General features: G+C 34.0%; 1 protein-coding gene across 4 annotated transcripts in view; it reads right to left on the reverse strand.

Annotated features, from left to right (window-relative positions):
* Positions 1-634: 634 nt before the first annotated feature.
* Positions 635-23,107, reverse strand: part of CWC22 (CWC22 spliceosome associated protein homolog) — a 58,832-nt gene continuing 36,359 nt past the window's right edge. For 3 of the 4 annotated variants that reach the window (XM_047722330.1, XM_047722328.1, XM_047722329.1), the window contains exons 12-20: positions 21,507-21,611; positions 19,895-19,976; positions 16,047-16,107; positions 12,025-12,102; positions 11,205-11,357; positions 9,618-9,745; positions 7,253-7,354; positions 6,934-7,157; positions 635-2,372 (exon numbers count right to left, since the gene is read on the reverse strand). In XM_047722330.1, coding sequence (XP_047578286.1) covers positions 1,786-2,372; positions 6,934-7,157; positions 7,253-7,354; positions 9,618-9,745; positions 11,205-11,357; positions 12,025-12,102; positions 16,047-16,107; positions 19,895-19,976; positions 21,507-21,611 — 1,520 coding nt within the window. In that variant the 3' untranslated portion in view covers positions 635-1,785. Of the gene's footprint in view, positions 2,373-6,933; positions 7,158-7,252; positions 7,355-9,613; positions 9,746-11,204; positions 11,358-12,024; positions 12,103-16,046; positions 16,108-19,894; positions 19,977-21,506; positions 21,612-23,107 lie in introns of those variants that run through there. The other variant, XM_047722331.1, reaches the window with a different exon arrangement.

A 23,107-nucleotide genomic window follows, 5' to 3' on the forward strand; every position in this document is an offset into this window, starting at 1 on the left:
CACAATAGTCCACAGGGTTCAAGGTCTTACTTCCTTCAACAATCTGGGCAAACATCACCTTATCAGAGATCTCTGACCTTCTTATGGAAAATTACCAACCACCCCAAACCCCCCAGTATCATGACCACATTTCCCTACCATAGTATCAGCCCTGTTAAGAGTTGAAACTCTTGTTTTTTTCATGGTTTATTTATATTCCTAGAATAGGTCTGTGTACATAATAGAAGCTCAATATTTGTTACATTTAAAAAATTATCTATTTTAACAAATCTTTAAGGTCTTAACGACTTAATAAATCAAATGATTTCCCATTTCTACATTTAGAAATTATAAACTTAAAGTGAAGAAAATAAGCTAAAACTTCTATTCCAGTTTTCTTCCTTTTTACCACCCCCAAAGACCAGTGTTCGGTTACAAAAATAAACTCTCATTTATTTTCTTTTAGGGCTCATAGCCTACGTGTAAATAAATCCGATTTGCTAAGCTTCATAGTTTTGTGAAATGCACTGTGTCCATGACAGTACCTTCTAATGACAACTCAGCATCTTCTAACCACCACAGTAGGAGAAAACACTAAGAAGAATTTTTTCAGGCTGTCATATTCAATTAATGCTCTTCTTCTTTTTTTTTTCCCCCCCTCTTGCAGGGGCAGGAGGATAGGAGGAGAGGATAATATTTATTTATATGGACTTTACTGTTATTTATACTCAAGTTTTTGAACAAAAATAAAAAACATTTTGAATCAGAGAATGCCTGAAAGTCAAACATTGAAGATGGTGGTCCCATTATTCTTGAAACCAGACATCAGCTAAAATGGACTTTATGTACTTTAAAAGTGAACAAGCACAAGCAGTCTATTTGGTAAGTAGGTTAAATGTCAGCAAATCTAAAATTTCAGAGGCAATATTTTATTTCAAAAGTAATAAATAATATGGTCACATGTTAACTGGTGAGAGTTACAATGATGGAAACCTTCAAAATTCTTAAAAAATTTGGAATTATTTCACAGTTAGGCTGTTCACATTTCTCATGACTATATGTTTTCCAATGACCTATTAACCTAAATTAAAAGTTAAATACACATTACCTTACCAACAATGATATAACTTCAAGGCTGAGAAAAAGCACTAATCACAAAGAATTTCAATTAAACATTAATCTAGCAGTCCAAAGAGAAGAAATGTTATTGATAAGTCCTAATTCTAAATAATATAGCTATGCATCTGTTTAAAAGACTAATATACCCTTAGCTTCATCAAAACACTTGTTAAAAAAATTATACATACCTACTTTGTTCAAGATGTAATATAAAACTTGAAATAATTCCTATTAAAAAAAAAACGGTGACTCCTAAAAAGGTTCATAGCATCTCATTGACAAAGCAAAAATATTACATTGAAATGGTTCATCTATTTTGGTCTCTAGTTATTAAAAAAAAAAAAAGCCACTGATAATTCATTATAATAATTCTATAAACAACTGATAACATTATCAGGAAAAAAAATTTTGTCAATGAAAAAAATCACTGATTCAATGAGCATTTGATCATTTTATTAACAAAATATAAGCAAGAATTACATCCCTCTCTGGTGAAACTTCTCAAATAATTTTATGTGGAGGGCCTTGAGATGTACCAATTATAAAACATGTTAAAATGAAAAAATTTTTAAATGTACAAATACAAACCAGTACTTTATACAAGAATTCTTATAAAGTTCGTTAATATAAAAAATAATTTGTTTCAACTGAATATAAGGCATGTTCAGTTTCTGTAATTTTGTAGAACTATTTTTTTTGCTTTGTTGGAGACTTTTCTCTTCGCCAGTCCTGATGTTTGTTTGATTCTCTGGATTGTTTAGAGTATCTGCTAGATTTTTCCCATCGCCTTTCGGCACCATTCTGATACCTATCTTCATCACTTCTAGAACCTGAATGTTTTCTATTCTTTTCTCTTGACTTTGATCTATCTTTTCTTATAACATTTTCACAGTCTTTATTTCGGTGTCTGTGCTCATTTTCAGAAAAAGAGTTTCTTCTCTCTCCTCTCTTCTTTTTAGGATCACCATACTTATTTTCCAAATCTGTGTGTGCTTCTTGGTCTCTGTCATTCATGATTCTACTGTAACTATTTCGTTCAGAAGGAACACCTCTGTCTGAAGTGTACTTTGTTATGGGATCTCTCCAATTTGGATCCCTTGAATTTTTATCTTTATGTTTTTCTGACCTTCTTTCTCTTTCAGTCCGTGTTTCCCGATGCCTTTGCTCTGGCCTTCTTTCTTCTTGTTTCCTATCATGGGTCTGTTGTTTCCTGATCAATTTATCTACTTCCTTACTTCTGGTGTTTCCTTGTCCCTTCTTTCTTCTATCTTTATCTGCATACGTAAAATGAAATCGTTAGCTTTTATTTTAATCTTTAATTTAATAATTTAACAATTACATTTATTAATCCACTGTAGGTTTATTAATTCAGACAAACTGGATGCAAAACTAAATTGAATGGCAAGTCTTACAACAGGATATTTTACAAGATGAGTAATTTTTAAGAATATGTATCTTATCACCAAAGTACTGTTTTGATCCTTAGACTCAAAGCTATAAACAGAAACTTTAAATAAACTATAGCAAATGTAAAATTTTTTTATAAAGTGACTAACAGGTACATTTCCACTTATAAATTTTATTCAAAAACAGAAATTCCAGCCCTGTGCATTATGTCATAGGGAATATTATTCAGATCTGACATGTTAAGAAAAACACAGTGAGCACACATGTGAACAACATCACTCCTAAAGGTGGGGAAGTGGGGTTACTGTGTTTGTTTACTGTGTTTGTTTAACAGCATGAATATGTATTTTTCAAATAAAAACCTCTTCCTACAAAAACAATAGTTCTGCTCTCCAGTGCTATCAGAGAAGCAGTATCTACACCAGGAAGAGAAGCTTGTTAAGACATATAATCATAGGGGCGCCTGGGTGGCTCAGTGGATTAAGCCTCAGGGTCCTGGATCAAGCCCCACATCAGGCTCTCTGCTCAGCGGGGAGCTTGCTTCCCCCTCTCTCTCTGCCTGCCTCTCTGCCTACTTGTGATCTCTCTCTCTGTCAAATAAATAAATAAAATATTAAAAAAAAAAAAGACATAATCATAGGCCTTATCTTGATTTCTGAGAAAACTCTTTTGAAATGGCTGAGAACAATTCAATCTTACTGATACAATCACAAATGTAAATATTAAATAATCACAGTGAAATTTTAAGCTATAAAACAAATTAAATCAGTTTATCTGTGTTATTTACTTTGGGTACATAAATCAAAGGTGCTGAGAAGACCAAAAGTTTTGTCAAATTCATATATATACAGAAAGAAAATATGGTAGAAAACTGCCTACCTTCGTCCTGTCTCCACCTAAATCTCACTGTACCAACCTGTATTTCTTCTGCCGAATGCCTATCCTTGGCATAGTCCATTGGTTTGCCACTAAGGATTTATTTCTCTGGTTCCTACCAAGCAGCTCAGCTGAGCTGCAGCTACCCAAGCAGAAACCATCTGGCTGTGTGCTAAATCAACATCTCTCTGTCCCTACTATTCACCACTCTCAGGGCAGTGCTGACATAAAACCCTGAGCCCTACCATAATAGGCAACCAACCCACTGTTGGGTGTTTGCTTTACAATTTTCTAATTTTGGGACAGTTCATATTGCTTTTATGCTACTTAATATTTTACTAATAAAACAGAAAACTCTCTACTGAAATTGTATGATGAGGCAAATTAATTTTGAATCAGCAAGATTCCTTACTGCAGCAATTCAAGCTGTGTTATCACCTGTTCTCAAAACAGATATCATGAAATACCAAATTCTTTAGAATTAAGAGGTGAGTATTAAATGATCAATGTTAACGTATTTTAATTCAAGAATAAGACTTCCTGTGGGCAAATGCAATCTTGCTCTAATAATATAAAATACTGAGAGTCCCACAATTCTGGCTGCCACACACACTCTTTTAAGTGCAATAAGCCAGAGAACAAGAGTGTAAAGATCAACCTCCCAACTACTTTTTCCTGCCACTAAATATGCATTAAAAAGTAAGAAATGATATGATTTTGGACAATAAGACTATCTCTTATTCAGGCTAAGATACTGTGATGGAAGAAAACAGGGTTGATCCTGGGGAAAACAAAACAGACCTTCTCAGAAAATGGCATATTTAAAAAAATCCTTTACTACTGCATTTCTACTTCTAGGAAGGATGGAAAAAGCTGTGGAAGACCAGTGCCCCTGCTGAAAACAACTAGAAACGCCAGATAAAAATTTAAAATCTTCTGCTTAAAGGCACTAAAGATCTTGAACAGCTTGAGATATTATAAAGAAAGGCAGTGCTCAAAAAAAAAAAAGGACAGGATAGGTGTATGTTGAAAGAACAGAGGGTCAACTTGAAGGAGTTCTAACTGCCAAAGCTGAAATGACCTGAACAACAAAATAAATTATAGTAATGGATTTTAACTAATTCAGTAAATACCCAAGAGTCCACACTGATAAAATATAAAGTTAATAAATAAGTGGGGGTGGGGGAGAGGGATAATTCTTTCTTGCAGAAGAAATTCAATCACTAAATGCAGAAGAAAAAAGACAAATGGAAAAATCACATTCGGCAAACACCACAGTAGTTAAGTATTGCAGACAAGATCCAAAGAAGGATGCTAAAATTAAAGAGCGAAAGGTAGAGGAGAAAGAGAAGATTTGCATAGTATCAAATTATTTCCCTACAAGACATTAATTTATAGAGAAAAGGAGTTTCTGTCCTTTTCTGCTCAAAAGAAATTGAGCAGATATCACTTTAACCAAGTGATCAAAGTTAATGTCACCAATAAGACATATCAATATTATGAACTCCAAGATAAGCTGCATTAAGAATACATTATTTCTATGGTATTCTGTCCAAAAATGCATAACCTCATTCTAATCATGTAAAAACATCAGACAGATATCTGAGTTGAGGGACCAATTCTAAAATATAAGTGACTTCAAAAGTCTCAGAGCCATTAAAGCCAAGAAAAGCCTGAGAGGAATAGGTTATAGAGGACTAAGAAGAAACTCAGTTCAATCCAAGTAGGATCCTGGAATAAGAAAAAGGACATTAATGGAAAAACTGGTGAAATTCAAGTAAGAATATGTTTAATGTATTGTTACAATGTTAATTTCCTGGCTTCGGTAATGGAACTCTGGATACATACAATACTAACACTAGGAAAAGTTGAGTGAAGGCTATATGGGAATTTTCTGTACTATTTGCAACTTTCTTTTAAGTTGATTAAGGGCCAGCATTCTAGAGAGGGCAGAACCATGGAGAAGTAAGCTGACATTCTACAGCCACTTTCTCCCTATGAGCATCTGCTGATCCAGGGTTACTGCTGAAGGACAGAGAGACCAACAGAGCTCTGGCAGCTGCACAGGCTGGGAGAGACAAGAATGGAATGGAACTAGCTATTTGCAATACATACATGTGACAAAAGATACATATCCAGAAAACCTAAAGAACAACAAATTTATAGAAGAGACAACTTCATAAAGCAACAAAAAGGGGGGAAGGGTAGCAAAAGATTTGAACAGACACTCAGAAAAAGGAAAATACCCAAATGACCAATAACATTATAAAATAGTGTTCAACTTCATTAATGATCGAGAAAATGCAAATTAAAACCACAATGCAATACCATTACATATCTACCAGAATGGTTAAATTGAAGAAGATATCCAACCAAAGTGCTGAGAGGATGGGAGCTACTGGAACTCTCAAACATGGCTGATGGAGGTGTAAACTGAAATACTGACTTGCAAAGCTGGCAGTAACTACTAGAGCTAAATATACACACAACCTACAACCCAGTGATTCCCAAGACAAACCCAACGGAAATGCACATAGGTACATATACACATATTTACCGAGTATTAATAAGGATATTCACAGGACTACTATTTATATATCTAAATTCCTTCTGAGTAAAAGGGATGTTAAATAGACTGTAGCATATTCATACAGTGGAAAACTATACAGCAATAAGACTGAAGGAACTATAACTAAATGCAGTATTACAGATGAATCTCACAAAAGTAATTGTGAAAGATAAGCCAGACACAAAGGAGTTCACAAAACACAGTTATAAAGTTAAAAACAGGAATAATGAATTACGGAATTACAAATGAGAGTAGTAGCTGCCCTGAGGCAGTGGACGGGAGGAGTGGCAGTAGCTAGTAACTCTGGTTATGGGTAGCTAGCATGTGGATGTGTTCTCTTCATGAACATTTACACTTACAATGTGTGCAATGAATGCATGGCATTTTTCGGTAGCTAACATGACCTCACTACAGTAAAAAACTCTTTTTAAAAAATTTTTTAAAAAAATAGAACTACCAGGGGCACCTGGGTGGCTCAGTGGGTTAAAGCCTCTGCCTTCGGCTCAGGTCATGATCCTGAGGTCCTGGGATCAAGCCCCACATCGAGCTCTCTGCTCAGCGGGGAGCTGGCTTCTCCCTCTCTCTCTCTGCCTGCCTCTCTGCCTACTTGTGATCTTTCTCTGTGTCAAATAAATAAATAAAATCTTAAAAAAAAAAAATAGAACTACCAGGAAAGCTATAAACTGGACTATAGGAACTATGAATGAATGGCATTTCAATCGTCACTCAAGTAAGTATTTGCAATGAAATATCTTCATTTCTATGAAGAGGATTCCAATAGGTAATCTTAGCATTATAAATGATGCAATTCACTACAGGCTCCAGCAGTGATAGATGATCATTTATATTAGTAATTGTGGCTTTTAAACAACTGAACTCTAAAATAATCAAGCAATCAAATTATTTTCTTCCCTTGCTGTAAACATCACCAGCAATATACTTGTTAGAAAAGAGCCCAATCCATTAGAAGTGAGTTTCCATACCTGAGGCAGAGCTCTGACTACTGCTGGATGAAGACCCGCTGTCTTCGCTGGAAGACTCTGAACTACTGTCACTGCTGTCCGAGTCAGAGGCAGAGGAGGCCGACTCTGAAGAGGAGGACGCGGAAGAGGAAGAGGAAGAGGAAGGGGATTTATTTGCCTCAACATCTGGTTTCTGTGCCACAATGACCTTCGGTGTGTTTTTGAGATGCTCACGCAATTCATCCCTAATTAAAGATATAATCTCTGTTAGTTTCTGCTTTGAAGGCACCTGTGAGATAATTTTATAAGATGAAAATAAAATTTTGAAAACTATCCTTACGTTAAACCTCCAAGACCTATTGAAGTGAAGAAGTTGATGGCAAACCGAGTGTTTCTTGGATTATCTCGGGGTAATAACCCTTCAAAAAACGGCTGTAGGGTTCTAAAACAAGAAAAGAAAATGAACAAAAGAGAACACATTGCTTAAAGATAAAAAGGCAAATTTCTTATATTATCATTTTTCAGATTTTCTATGTATTTTTAAATTGGTAAATGAAATACAATTAAGTAAGCAATTTACATAATTTATTAGATTAGGCTACATGCTATTTAAATGAAATAAGTAGGGTCAAGTCATAATTTACTAAACTTACAACAGAGGAGGTTTTTTTAAAAAAGATTTATTTATTTGAGAGAGAGCTTAGGCACACGGGCATACAGGGTGTGGGGCCTGAGGGAGAGAGGGAAAAAGAATCTCAAGCACCTCCTCAAGGAGTGCGGAGCTCAACACCAGGCTTGATCTCACAACCCTGAGATCATGACCTGAGTGGAAACCAAGAGTTGGATGCTTAACTTACTGAGCCACCCAGGGGCCCCACAGAAGTTTTTAAAAACTTTTTTATACATCACGCATACATACATATTGTATAACATACACAATCAATCACACACACACACACACACACACACATACACACAGTACGTGAATGTATACAATAAAGTAAAAACAAATCTCTGTTGTATATATACACACACACATGCACGCACAGCACTGGGGGATGGGAAAAAACAGTCAACAAAAGGGCGAAATCATGGATGAAGACTGCATACAATCATTATTTCCAGGGATAGGAACAATACAAGGTGGTTTGGACATGTTGTTCTGAGTGCCACACTGAATGACTAACCAGCAGGGTCAGGACAAACTGTTACACAGAAAAAAGTGACATACAAGAAAAATAATTAAGAGTTTTGCTGGATAGACCAAAAGAGGGGATTTCTAGCTCTGGAAATAGAGGTAAGGAAGCATGAACAAGCTGAGCAATGTTGGTGAAGTCTATGGAGAGAGAGGAGATAAACCTGGTGAAGTAGACAGGGACCGGTAAGTTAGTCTATGAAACCAAGAGGAGCGATGGACTAGCCCAGAGAGGGCATGTTGAAGCCAGAATGGAAACTGTGGCAAAGAGGAGAGGTAGGCTGAAGAGTAGAGACCATGAAGAGTGAGGCAGAATGAAAAGAAAGTGAGGAGCCACAGTGAGCAAGTGGCCAACTGCATTAGTAAGGCCGGAAAGTCCGGGGGCAGGAGGATTGAGAAAAAGTACTTGACTTGGCAGGCAGTCACTAAGAAATCTGAAAGGATGATTCAGCAGTGTGAATGAAGTAGAAGTCAACAGTAATATCTGAATAAATTGGAAATAAGAAAGCAGGTGTAGGGATTACATGATAGTCCTGGAACAAGATTCTCATTCAGTGTAATAATTTGAACTACATGACTGAGTCATCTAAATACATTTATAATTACCATTGATAACAAAAATTAATTAATTTTCTAAGGTTCAAAATTTGGGTTAAAAATGAAAATACGCGGGCGCCTGGATGGCTCAGTGGGTTAAAGCCTCTGCCTTCGGCTCAGGTCATAATCCCAGAATCCTGGGATCGAGCCCCGCATCGGGTTCTCTGCTCAGCAGGGAGCCTGCTTCCTCCTCTCTCTCTGCCTACTTGCAATCTCTGTCTGTCAAATAAATAAATAAAATCATAAAAAAAAAAAGAAAAGAAAACTGTAATACTCATTAGAAAACTCCAGTGAACATGCAAAATAATTGTGTGTTCTAACTAAATTAAAAGAGGCACTGCTTTATAAACATATATTTTTATCCCCAGGGTACAGTGAAATAAGTCAAGCAGAGAGAGTCAATTATCATATGGTTTCACTTATTTGTGGAGCATAACAAATAGCATGGAGGACAAGGGGAGATGGAGAGGGGAGTTGAGGGAAATTGGAAGGGGAGGTGAACCATGAGAGACTATGGACTCTGAAAAACGATCTGGGAATTTTGAAGGGGTGGGGGGTGGGAGGTTGGGGGCACCAGGTGGTGGGTATTGTGGAGGGCACAGATTGCATGGAGCAATGGGTGTGGTGCAAAAATAATGAATACTGTTATGCTGAAAAAATAAAAAAATTAAAAAAAAAAAAAAAAAAAGAGGCACTGATTCTGTGTTTACTCTCCTGCAATTAAAATCCAACATTAAAAAACCGCATGTTGTCCTGTGCCACAGAACATGAGATTCAGAGTAGTAACTAATGGAAGAACAAAGACCTAGGGGCTTAACTCTTGTTTTTACAACCAAGTGTGGATTTAGGTTGCTACAATGGAGGAAAATTCCTGAGGACAGTAAGAATAAAACGTGCATAATGATAAACTTACTCATCCTTTAATCTTGCATTAAGTTTAGGAAGACCCATATATTCACACAGTTCTTGGAAAAATATTTTAACAAAAATTCTACTGGACGATGTAGTGGTTTCTTCACTTAGCTTTATACATTCAAGAACCTGAAAATTAAAATTAAAAGACAATTTTATTTTGTTCTAAAGATAAGACAAAATGACCAACACTTATAACTTTAAGCCTCTCTAAAGAATTATCTGGGAGTATCTTTCTTTGTCCTAGTAAGTATTATTTTTTGGCAAAGTTTAAGACTATCTCTCTATGCTAATTTTCATAATGCTAAGACACTACAGAAATAGAGTTCATTCTTTCTTGAGTAATGTGCTTTTATATTCTGCTGTAAGTATATAATGCTGAAGCAAAGATTACTAGCTCCTAAAACTCACTCATCAAAATCTGGATATATATATATAGGGGGTTTGGGGCAAAATGCCACTTAACACATTAGGCTACAGTTTTGTATAGTACATATACAATAAGGGTAAAGACAGGAAGAGTATGGTTTGTTCTGAATACTAAGATTGAGGCTTAAAAACTGAAGCCAATAGAGATGTTTTAGGACAAATAAAACTAAAAGTAACCTCCAGTTTCTATGTTCCAGGAACCCGTTTGCTTCGATTGTTTAAAACTTTGATTTCATTTTCATTCCCAGAGGGGAAAAAAGAAGTAAAAATATTATTATAATCAGGCTCCTAGGCCAGCTTACAAAATACCTATTAATGCAGCTAGACATACTTAGTACTTACAATATTATAAGAATCTATCTAACGTTTATAAGGTCACTTTGCTGCCTCATTCTACCATCAGGTTGTGGTATAGTACAGTGTGATCCTCTTCTTTCTTTCTTTCCTCTTGGATGTAATTTCTTTCTTTCAACTTCACTTTTCTTTCAACTTTCAACTTTTCTTATAACCTATCACTTGGTATTTTGTACTGGCACTATGGGCATATCTTACTTTATGTATTTCTTATATGGTATGTTCCTTTAAAGCAGAGATCATATATAGTTCACTTTGGATGCCCAGTATCTCTCTGAAGTGACTAGGCACAGAGCTGGTAACTAAATGAATGGCTGTTGGATGAACAGCAGTTGTACAATAAATTCCAGTGTCACGAATGCATTTTAAATTCCAGTCCAGTATTCATTTGTGTATCAAGGATATCTTATCTTGTTCTAAAGAACTGACTATATGATGCATGGACCACAAAGCTATTCATGTATGTGGGTATGAGTATATATGCACGTGTGCACACACAAAGAAGAGGAAAATCTCTATTTTCCCCTGAAAGGACCATTAGCCATCACTATTAAAAAGCACTATTGAAAAGGGCTGTTAAAATCATCACAGGTAGTGTTTCTTACACTCACATTATTTACCTAACTTCTCAATCCCATGTTGTATGAATATAACCTCAAAGATAGCCATTACAATAAAAGTTTGCTATACATATCATTTTAAAGTACATTTCCTACATAGGAAAACTATGGTTATATTATACTTAATACCTATTTGAGAATAATGGGATAAGGAAGGAAGAATAAATATCAGTTCATCTACTTACACTCCATGGAAGTGAATCAGTGTACAAAAGGTGAGCAAACATCTTGGCAACATTTCTCAATTTGTTTGTTTCCAAGCGATGGATGGTATCATATTGTTCTTTGAATATACTTTCAAAGGATTCCATGTATTCTTTTTTTAGCATGCAAAATCGCTAATAAATAAAAAAACTGAAGGTCAGTATCACTAAACACTGACTCTCAATACCATTATGAGCATATTAGATCCTTCTAAATTTACTGAATCAAAAATTAGTAAATATTTTGTATATCCTATCACTCAATCTTTCTGTGCTATATGATGGAATGCTTAAAAAAGAAGGTAATATATATCATCCCTATTTACCTGGGATTTATACACTAAAACAAAATTATATAAGTAGCTTATCATAGACACATACATTTATATACTATGCAAATATATTTCTCTGTGGGTACAGTTTAGATTTAAAAACTTATTTTAGCTCATGCTCTATTTGTGTTGCCTGAATATGTACTTGACATCAGAAAATGCTTTGAGATTTTGAAAAGGCAACATTTAATTGTCCTCTTTGGGAAACTGTTACAAAGCATATAGAATTTCAAAAAGTTCTGGAAGAGTCATAAACAATGTTAATAAGGCACTGCAAAATGAAATAGGAAAGGAGGAAACTACAGAGGATGGGAAACCTGAGGGAAGGAAGAGCAACAAGCTCTTAGCAAAGACTTGCTCTTATATTAGACAAGACCACAAAGCAGACACGTTAATTCACAATATTCATGTTATGGATTCCCTTAGTGATTCTACTAAATTCCAACAAGAAAAATGAGGCTGTAACTCACCCCAGCTAATAAGCCAAAAAATTTCTCATATGTCCTTTGTTGGGCACAACAGTCAAGTATCATGTTGCAGAGTTCTTTCTATTTGGAAAAAAAATTGCATTAGTGATTCACAAAACAATGAATCCATGCTGTATAGTAATTTATCAATATGATAGAGACAGTTTGAAATTTTAAATAAGGTTTTAAATACACAAAACTTCCAAAGCTTTGTGAGCTTAAGTTATCAGGACAAAATTAAGAAATTCAATCTATGTCAAACCTGTATAGTTTTTCAAAGCCTTTAGCCTGGCTGACAGTTTCCATAGTCATCCATGCTAATTAGATTGATTATAAAATTCTAAATTTATATTAAGTATGAACCACCTCAAGAATATCTACTATATGAAACAGATATACCATGAAGAGACTACTGAATAGACTATATTCTAAAAAGAGCCTACACAAAAACTTTAAAAATACAGATCAATATGCCACCTAATAATCCAGTTATATACCTTTAAACTCAATTATTAAGGAATATATTTAATTAGTATGGAAAAGGTAGAACATGAGTCTTCATAGAAGCATAAATAAACATAGTTACAACATTAACTTAAATGATACTCTGGTTAATAAAAGGTCTTTTTAAAAGAACAAAGGAAATAAACACCTCTGTGGCTGGATTTTCTAGCCTCAAAATAAATGCTACACATATAGATCTATTGATAAATCTATACGAATAGATCAAATCATTCCATAACTACCGGAGTAATACACTGTCTAATCAGCTATTTTTGTGCCTTGACAACTCCTGTGCAAAAATTCTGTTGAGCTAATAAATGCAAGAGTTAATCCAGGACCAGAAATACCATCATCACAAATGATTTATAATTTTAAAATATTGTAATGAAGTATGTATTGATTATATCAATTTCATAGACAAAGAAACTCAGACAACATGGACATATCAATGGAGACAAAATTTAAAAAGGCCTAAATTCATTCTTTGACCACTGCTGTAGAATTGACTAAGTATATATTTTTCTACAAAACATTTACCAAAAGTTAAAAATTATTTTTTTTCCAAACATAGTAACTGCAATGTATTTGTGTTCTATAAATGGAAAATATAAATATAATAATATATTTATTATATAAAATATAATATATACCCTTTCAGTTCATTTTTACTTCTATTTAATTTCACCTTAGTATTTTAATGAGCAATTTTGACATTTTGTCATATTTAACAATGTGAGACGCAACCTAAGTAAATATGTAAATATATTTTCTTTTATTTATTTGAGACAGAGATATAGAGAGAGACAGCATGAGCAGGGGAGAGGTAGAGGGAGAGGGAGGAGCAGATTCCCTGCTGAGCCAGGAGCTCAATGTGGGGCTCAATCCCAGGACGCTGGGATCATGACCTGAGTGGAAGGCAGATGCTTAACCATCTAAGCCACCCAGGCACCCTACTGTAACTATTTTTAAAACTTAGGTCTATCTATATTTACTGCATATATCCATGTGCAAGAAGGAGGAAAAGGGTCCTAAAGAAGCACAGAACAGATACTCTAGAACTGTGCTGTCTAGCATGTTAGCCCCTAGCTAATTAATTAAATACCATTATATAAAATTAAAATTTTCATTCTTTTGTCTCCCTAGCCACATTTCCAGTACTCAAAAACCACATGTGACCAGTGGCTACCATACTAGACAGTGTAGAACACAAACATTTTCACCATTGCAAAAGTTCTATTGGATAGCGCTGTTCTGGAAGTTGATAATCTACTTATAAAACAATCTACTTAAAAGGCCTTAATTCACAATTTGAAGTTGTTTTCAGATGTCATTACATTACTAAATGATTATTTTTTTATGATTAATCATAACTCACCTCAATTAAACAAAATGCTTATTAATGAGTAAGTTCTGAAAAGATGTACTATGTCAAAATTTAATATAGTACTAAAAAGTTAAAATGAGGTTTTCTGAGTTCTGCCACATTACGTTAATTTGATATATTAAAATGCATTTTCAACTCTTTCTACTAACATTGTATTTTACAATAACATAACAGTTAATCGGGTTTTAAACAATATAACATGGTATATTTGGTATATATATATGATATGATATATATGGTATATATATGGTATATATGGTATATATATATGGTATATATATATAAACAATATAACAATATTTTAAACAATATAACATGGTAATATGCTGATAGCCAGTGCTACTTGCAAAACAAATTACTTTCTTCCCTAGACTAAATGCAATTATAAGAGTTATTCCCTGTGGCTTATCATAATCAAATATTTTAACATTTTAATTAAATATTACAGCAATTTTAGGAGAGCCTTTTGAGTGAATGAAAATAGATGCACCAAGACATTCTTCCAAATGCTATCAAAATATGTTGAGGTTAGTTCTAGAACAACTACCCTCTGAATTAATATTAATAAAACTTAAAATGACTTAATTATACTCCTCTAATAATGTGACAAGATCATATAGTAATTTCAGTTTCAATTATAATTTTAAAGGTTAATTCACTAATTTATTTCCTTTCAAAAGTGAACAATGAAGTGCACCCTGGGTACAAATAGGTACACGGTTACTAATATACTAATAAACAAACTTTAAGAGGGGGAAAAAAGAACTTTTTAAATTTGAAAAGAATAATTTCTTCTCAAAATTACGTATCATGGCATTTCAAGAAGAAATTTATAATCTAGAAAAAGATTGGTAAACTTTTTCAAAGGCCAGATAGTAAATACTTCAGGCTTTAGAGGCCATAAAGTGCCTGTTGCAACCAGTCAATTCTGTTGCCATAAGGTGAAAACAACTATACACAATATACCAATCAATGGGCATGGCTGTATTCCAATAAAATTTTGTTTACAAAAATGGATAGTGGGCCTGGGCCACCGTCTGCCAATCCCCGTAACAGATCATATTCAGAGCCTTAAGACAAAGCACTTACACCTTAACGGTAACAGCTCAGATAGTCAAGATCTTTTAGAAATAGAAACAGCCTAGAGTTGATATATTCACTCTAGCATCTCTGCTGGGTCTACCATGTGTAAACCAGGGTGTAAAAAACAAAACCCCCAAAGCCTTGGCTCAATGGAGATGGGCAGGGAACAATCTAAATAAGAATGCAATTAGAAAAAACACCCAAGATAATCTACTCAATCCAGTCTTTATCATTTTTGGCATTAGGGTTCTATGATACTTTGAACAGTGAAGTATACACTAAGTTGTAAGATTATGAGTCCCATGGACTAAGGGGCGGGGGAGGCTAACACGTACTGGATTATTGAATCCCTGGTATCCTGTAGAGAGTCTGACATGTAGTATACGCTGAATACATTTTGTTGCATTAATGAATGAAAAAATGACAGTCTTCTATATCCAATTTAAGTGATATAACAACATGTATGGGGCGCCTGGGTGGCTCAGTGGGTTAAGCCGCTGCCTTCGGCTCAGGTCATGATCTCAGGGTCCTGGGATCAAGGCCCGCATCGGGCTCTCTGCTCAGCAGGGAGCCTGCTTCCTCCTCTCTCTCTGCCTGCCTCTCTGCCTGCTTGTGATCTCTCTCTGTCAAATAAATAAATAAATAAAATCTTTAAAAAAAAAAAAAATAACAACATGTATGGTGATCATTATAATTTCTACCACAAAAGATGCTTTAGTGCAGTAAGTAGATAGAGTAGGCAATTCATTAAGGAACAAATTTCCTATTGTATTTTAAGCTACCATTTGATTTACAGGCAACCACTCAAAATTTTCTGTAAAGTTCAATGGATCAGAGACTTCCTCCTTTTCCTACATCCCGTTTAAGCAGCCAATTTAATTCACTGCAATGAGGAGCATTTATGAAGCACCCCAGAACTAATTTTTAAGTTATTTAAAAATTTTAGAATATCTACATTAAAAAATGAATATTCAATACCGAGTTATTATTTCAATTCATAAAACCTATATTAACTGTCTTAAACATTTTTATAAACAATATTATTGTGACTTACTGTTTGGCTTTCAGGGAACTCCATTTTAAGCAATTTGTGTGCACATTCTTCAAAATCTAAACTGTAGAGACAAAGTGGTCACAACAGTTAGGTTAAAAACTTGCTCTTTCATAAACAAGGATCTTACTTCAACAATTGTTTAAAATAACTTTTTAACTGTAACTTCACAGTACTGTGTCCTGTATGTAGAAAAGACATAGCTCTTAATTCTACAAAGAATGAAGTACTGAGACGTACTACAACATGGATGAACTCTGATTTACGTGAAGTGAAAAAGTCAGATATAAAAGGCCACATAAAGTATGATTCCATTTATATAAGATGTCCAGAATGGGCAAATATATAGACAGAAAGTAGACAAATTTTTATGATGTTGCTAAATATTTCCACTTATCTCTGACCCAAGACAGGAAGAGGGAAGAGATGTTTCAGAGCCCAGCCTGACATCTAGTACTTAATTACCACATTTACAAGTTATCTTGATTCATACCCAACCACAGTGCTTCTACATTTTCAAAAACTAAGTATAAAAATAGTAAATAATCAAAATCACTTACAAGGAAAAAAATTTGCTTTTATACAACATTCATTAAGTTTCATTAAAAATATTTCCAATATACTTAAGAGAATTACCAAATTTAATGTGAGCTCAATACATGAATAATGCTAATGTATTTGTACTTTGTGTAGAATGTTCAAATCTTCATTCTTTTGCTATCAGCAGTATAAAATAAATAGTCACTGAAATAGAATGACTATAAATTTAGTTTTATGGTTCATCTAATTCCTCAGCTTCTGATACTGAGTTTCTGTAAACATAACAGAGCAATAGCCCAGGATGGTACAATGTAATGGAATTTAAAAAAAAAAAAAACCTAAAATGAATAAAGAAATATATCAGAAAGCACTTCTGCAACAGGTAATATTAAACAATATCTGGCACTAAGATTAAAATATTAAACTGTAGTTGATAAACTTCAACAATACAGCAATATTACCAAAAAGTATTTTGAAAGATGTGACACTTTCTTTCCTAGTTTTGATTTAAAAACAGAATTAATATGCAGGAAGAAACCCTGCAATTTCTGAAAAATGAGTCAATTAATTAAGAAAAATACTTTACAACTTTGTTTATCTAATAAGTACCAGTGAGTTAGCTGTATGACAGTCTATTTTCCTTGTTCTTGTTTTATTTGAGAAGTATCTGGTAACACCTTACACGAGACTGTTTTGAAGTTGTACTAAATGTAAATATTAAATGAATTAAATTTGCTTGATATTACAGTTATCGTACGTTGCTAAGTCAAATAAATTTCAGGTTTAATACAAATAAAAAGTGACTGAGGGGAAGAGTAAAGAAAAATGATTTTACGTGATGCTAGTTTTCCAGCTGTGTTTACAAAATGGTTTTATTGATGTTTCCATCTAAGAAACTTTGGTGGGAAAATGATAGACCCACCTCCCTCTGATGCTAGAGCTTCAATAATGAAAAATCAGAGTGGAGCAACATTTGAAAACAAGAACAAACAGGAATGTTTACTTTTCAATAACAAAACCAACTGTAACATTTTATGTTTTATGTAAATGAGAGAGGGTCATTAAAGAGCCAGGATAGTAAGAAGTTAAGAGTACTGATGAGATCAGTCAACAAATATAAAAGGAAAGAAATTAAAAAAATAAAATCACCACACAGTTCAGTTGTCAGACCTTAGTTCTGTCTGCAAGATTTCCAAAAGCAAACTGTATAAAATGCCCTCACTGCCATCTGACTAGATGATTATATTTCATTCTTGATTTATATTATATTTGGTAGAGACTGGTTTACACATAAGACTTTTGAAAAATACTAAAAAAATTGGAAAACACAGACACAAAAAAACCAATCTCTTCTCAAGGCAACCATGGTTGATATGTTAATGTATCACTTCTAGAATCTGTCTACCTATCTAAACACTTAATACTACTGGATTATATGTTTATAAAAAAAATAAAAATAATTAATAAAAAAATACTACTGGTACAGTACTATATAATCTATGCCGTTTTTGCCCCATTTCACATTAAATCAGAACACTTGCCCATACCAATAACAATTCCCCATTAGCCTAACTTTCACTAGTGGCATAAACTAGACATTTGATTATTTGTATTGGACAAGATGGTCTTTTTCTTTTTTGTACTGAACAACTCCATATAATTCTCTGTCAATTTCGAAAAATGGTCAAATGGCATCAACATTAAGCTCCTGATTCATGTTACTAAAAGGCTTTCCATAAAGAGCGTATCAATTTAAATTCCCACCAAGGTCTACCTGTATCTCCCTAAAGTCATTAATATTGAGGGCTGTTCCTTTGAAGAAAAAAAACACACAGTAAATCACTTCAGCTGTTTTAACGACCAATAATAGCACTTCTTAGTCTAGATTGATATTTGTTTAGTAACTTTATGATTCAGGATCCCATTACATGAATCCCTCGACCACGTCCTTTAAACGTCTGGTCTACCAAAGTCTTTGTGGTTCTTTCTAAAATACGTATGAGATTTTAAGTATAGTAAACTTTGTCATATATATGTTATTTTTACCAGACATTTAGGGGCTCAAAACGCTTAACAAATACCGACACATGAAATGGTATTGCCATTACTAGAGTTGATACCACTCGTAATTCCGACTGTCACCTGTCTAATGCTTTCATTTTTAAAATATTTTCTGTGGTTCAAGGACTATTAAGGTTTGGTAAACTAAAAAAAAAACAGTTTCCTTTAAGTAATTATCCAAACAGCTCTACTGTAACTCTTCAAAGTTAATGTGAACACCAATATTAAAACAGTGAATCTGCTATTTACAACAGATTACTGTTGAATTTCTAAAAATGGATAAATGAAAGGTCAAACTGTAAGAATTTTTACCTATGACAAAAAATTCTCATTTTCCACTTTAAGTTTGTATGAAAACATAGTTAATGGATTTTTCTTCCATGCAAAAGGCAAAGAAATAGGTAAGGATAAACCAAAAGTATTTCTAGCCAATGTTTTGCTTTGTAACATTTCTCTTTCTGAAGATGAATCTAAGCCAAAAAGTTTTCAGACAGAATAAAAACAGGATGACTCCTACGTATGAATCATTTTTGCTATTACATCATACTAAATGGAAATATACAAAACCTAGTAAGAAAACAAAACTGAGAAAACATTCCTCCTCCGGTGCAAAATGTAAACACTGTGCCATTAAATCAATAGGCTGATTTGCATAAAAAATAACAGATGTACTAAGCATTTAATATTTCATTTATTTCTCTTCCAAACCAAACTCATAGCCTTCAAAGGGAATAAGATATTTACATGACATCACAGTAGTTCTTACTTAACATTACTTCAAAGGGTCCTCAAAACCTTCCTAATTCCTATTTCCATATATATTCATTTCCATCTGCACACACACAAAAATCAGTGTCCAAAAGTTATCATAACAGTGTTTCTCTGCTTAGAATCAGAATTAGAAACCAAATAAAAAAAATAATAAATTTCCACTACAATTACATACTGTGCCAGCTCTGTAACACCAAGCTGTCTTCAGGTTTTTATTAGTGATATTTAACTATAAGGAAGGACACAGTTTAAAAAAAAAGAAAAAAAGTTAAATTCTGTGACACAATTAGACCTTCCAAACAAATAAAGGTAATTTTCTCTTGAAACAAAGAATCAACAGCAGGGATCTATGAAGTTGGGCAGGTAGTCTGAGAATCCCTAAAGTGCCATCTAGTTTTCTGTCATCAGATTGTAAAAAATCCCATCTTCTTGTCCATCCTCTTTCAAAAATAAAGATCAACTGAGCTACAGTATCTTACCTTGACTGAATGGCAAGATAAATTGTACGACGAAATGAGACTAGATTAATTTCTGTTTTGTCATGAATAGTCACTTTCTGTCCTGAAAGAAATTAAACATAACAAAATTATGAAACTACAAAAATAAATGTGAAGGACTGAAAAATGTATCTCCAGATAATAATCTTTCTTTCCTTTTTTTTTTTAATAAAGACTTTATTTATTTTTAAAGATTTTATTTATTTATTTGACACACAGAGAGAGATCACAAGTAGGCAGAGAGGCAGGCAGAGAGAGAGGGGGAAGCAGGCTCCCTGCTGAGCAGAGTCCGATGCGGGGCTCGATCCCAGGATCCTGGGATCATGACCTGAGCTGAAGGCAGAGGCTTAACCCACTTAACCCACTGAGCCACCGAGGCACCCCTAATTTTTCATAAGTATTTAGAATCTATGAGTAACAGTAATGCAATTTTCTACAGTGTAAAATAGTTTTTGTGAGCTCAAAGTAGCCATTTCTAGTCTTCTGCTGTATCTTAAAATATTTTAATAACTTTTGTCAGTTCAAAGAAGTCCAAAATCAAGCCAGAAATATTATTTTTGTTTCTGTGTCGTTTGCTCATTTAGACATAAAAGGTAGCACTCATGCTGTTGTTTGGCAAAATATTATTTCCAGAATTATAAACAGTAGCTTGATAATTTGGAAGAACTGTAAATTATGGTTAGAAATTTAGTCTCAGAAAAAACTGGATCATCGTGACAGACTAGATGGGTCCAATATAAATATGTGTATTTGTCAAAATTTTCTCTTATCTAATGCATGACAACTTCTATATTTAGTATTTCTTATTTGAACAGTATTTTCACGTAAAGAAATTCTGAAGCTAAATATAGTACACAGGAAATGTTTTATGTAAGAAAGACACCAGAAAAAAACTGAATTTATTTTTATAAAATATGTTGTAGAAGAATAATTACATTTTAGGACAGAACTAAAATATGTTTTGTCCTAAAAGGGAAAGACATACTTTTAATATTTTCAAATACGCAATTTAAGTAAATAATGGCCAGTCTTATGTATGTTCTGATGTTTTAACTAAGACTTAACCAAAATAAAGTTCTGAGCTTATTTTTCTGTGAAATAAAGCAATCGAAGCTGAAGAAGAACATCATGCCTGCTTCGTGCAGACACAGCTTTTGGCCTCCCCATTCTATCTGCCAAAATGAACAGCAAATAAATACCTGGCCACTTTCATCAGTCACATTCACGTCTGGGCTATAGAATCACATGCACTCAACACGAATGCATCTTTTTCACAGTTTATACTCAAAGGCATAAAATGTCAACTTAAAATTATGCTGATATTACAAAATGATTTCCTTGTTTAATACTTTTAGAGCAGGGTTTTTCAACCTGAGCAATACAGACATTCTGGGCTAAAGAACACTCTGTTGTGGTGAGGGCAGTCTTGTGATTTGTAGGATGTTGAACAGCATCCCTAGCCTTCACCTACTAGAGGCCAGGAGCAGCCCCCCAGCCCTCCAGAGATTGGGAACCACTATTTTAGAGGACTGCTTTAGAATTAATTTAATTTCAGAGTATTTTACAAGATTACTTGAATGAGCTATACTTTTACCTTCTTCATCTTCTTCTCCCTCTTCATCCTCTTCTTCCTCTTCCTCTTCACTACTTCCAGCATCTTGGTCTGTGTTTGAGTCACTATCTCCCTCATCAAGAATTTCTATCAGAACAAAGTATGGGAAAATATTAATGAGCAAGTGATACACGTGAATCTCATTCTGAGAAGATAATTCTCAGTTCACCAAAATCCACAGTGGCTACAGTTTATCACCCAACAAAGTGAGCACATGGGCCTGTGTTATTGTTTAGGTGGTCAGAGAACCATCTGTATCATTCTTCTGCCAAGCAGAAAATGGTCATAAAATAAGGGCAGGAAGAGAAGAACAAGAACAAAAAAAAGTAGATGAAGTTTTCCAAAAGAGCAAGAGCACCGGAAAAACAAGATTGGAAACTAGTACCTTGGAGTCAAAATATTATTAGTTCAGCATCAGAAAGGAGACAGTCTATTATACAAAGCTAAAGTAGATATAGAAAACAAGAATTGAGGCTATGAAAGACAAAGAAGGGAGAAAAAATAATTGCATAATTTAGTGTTTACTTTAAACAGTAATGAGATTTTTATTCTAATGTGTACCTATTAAATAGAATATTATAGTTAATCTTACAACTGTCCATATCAGAAACAGAAGTCTAAAAGCCTTAAAAAAAAATTGGTAAGATGAGCACTTCACTGGAAAAATCACTTCTTAAAATCCAGCTTACGTCTAGAACTGGATGAAAACAGTGATGTAAATAAGAAACTACCTAAGGCTAGTCATCACATTAATAATTAACAAATGAAAAAAACTAAAGTTATATTTTGCCGAATGGTGTGTACTCTGTTGATCTGATAAAGATTTTACAAACCCGGCTAACACTTCACTTCTGTATTTCTTTTAAAATCGGAGTTTCTAAGATAAAGTTTTAGGGTAAACTTACTTTTAGGGAAATTCTAATTTCTTATATTTAACTGAGCATTATAAATCAGCAGCCACATATAATATTTAATGCTATCAGAAAACATCATACCATGAAAAATAAATCATTTTATTGAAACAAAGAGCTGTCAGTCAGCCCTTAGCTGACACACAAATCCCAGGAATATCTCTACCAAATGTGACCTCAAGAAATAATCTGAAGTGTCTAGTTTCCTATTACATAATGTGGCTCAGACAAAAGAGGAAACTATTTAGTATTCAATAGTAGGAAGACAGGCACTCCTGCTGTCTTCCCAAATGCTGTAAAACCTAAAACACAAATGCACCTGGGTCACGCTAAGGTGCTAATTACTAAAGCTGAGCCCACTTCCTGCTGTGGCCATTTTTTTATGCCAGTTCTAGAAGAACATTTTATGAAAGAATGAAGGTCAAATGAATTGTCTAGTCATTTACATCATCCTCTCATCTCTCCACTTAAGAATCTACTTACTGAAATCACTTAGTCAATGACAACTGGGTTTCACTAACTGAATGAAGCAGCACTTTCAAGGTATGGTCTGTGAGTCCCTGGGGGATTGGTTAGACCTGTCAGGTGGTCTGTGAGGTCACAACTATTTTCCTAACAACACCCAGACATTATCTGCCTTTTCTCTGTGCTGCCATCTACAAGGGTCTGAAA

Source organism: Lutra lutra, chromosome 3, assembly GCF_902655055.1.
Source record: "Lutra lutra chromosome 3, mLutLut1.2, whole genome shotgun sequence".
NCBI classification, from domain to species: Eukaryota; Metazoa; Chordata; class Mammalia; order Carnivora; family Mustelidae; genus Lutra; species Lutra lutra.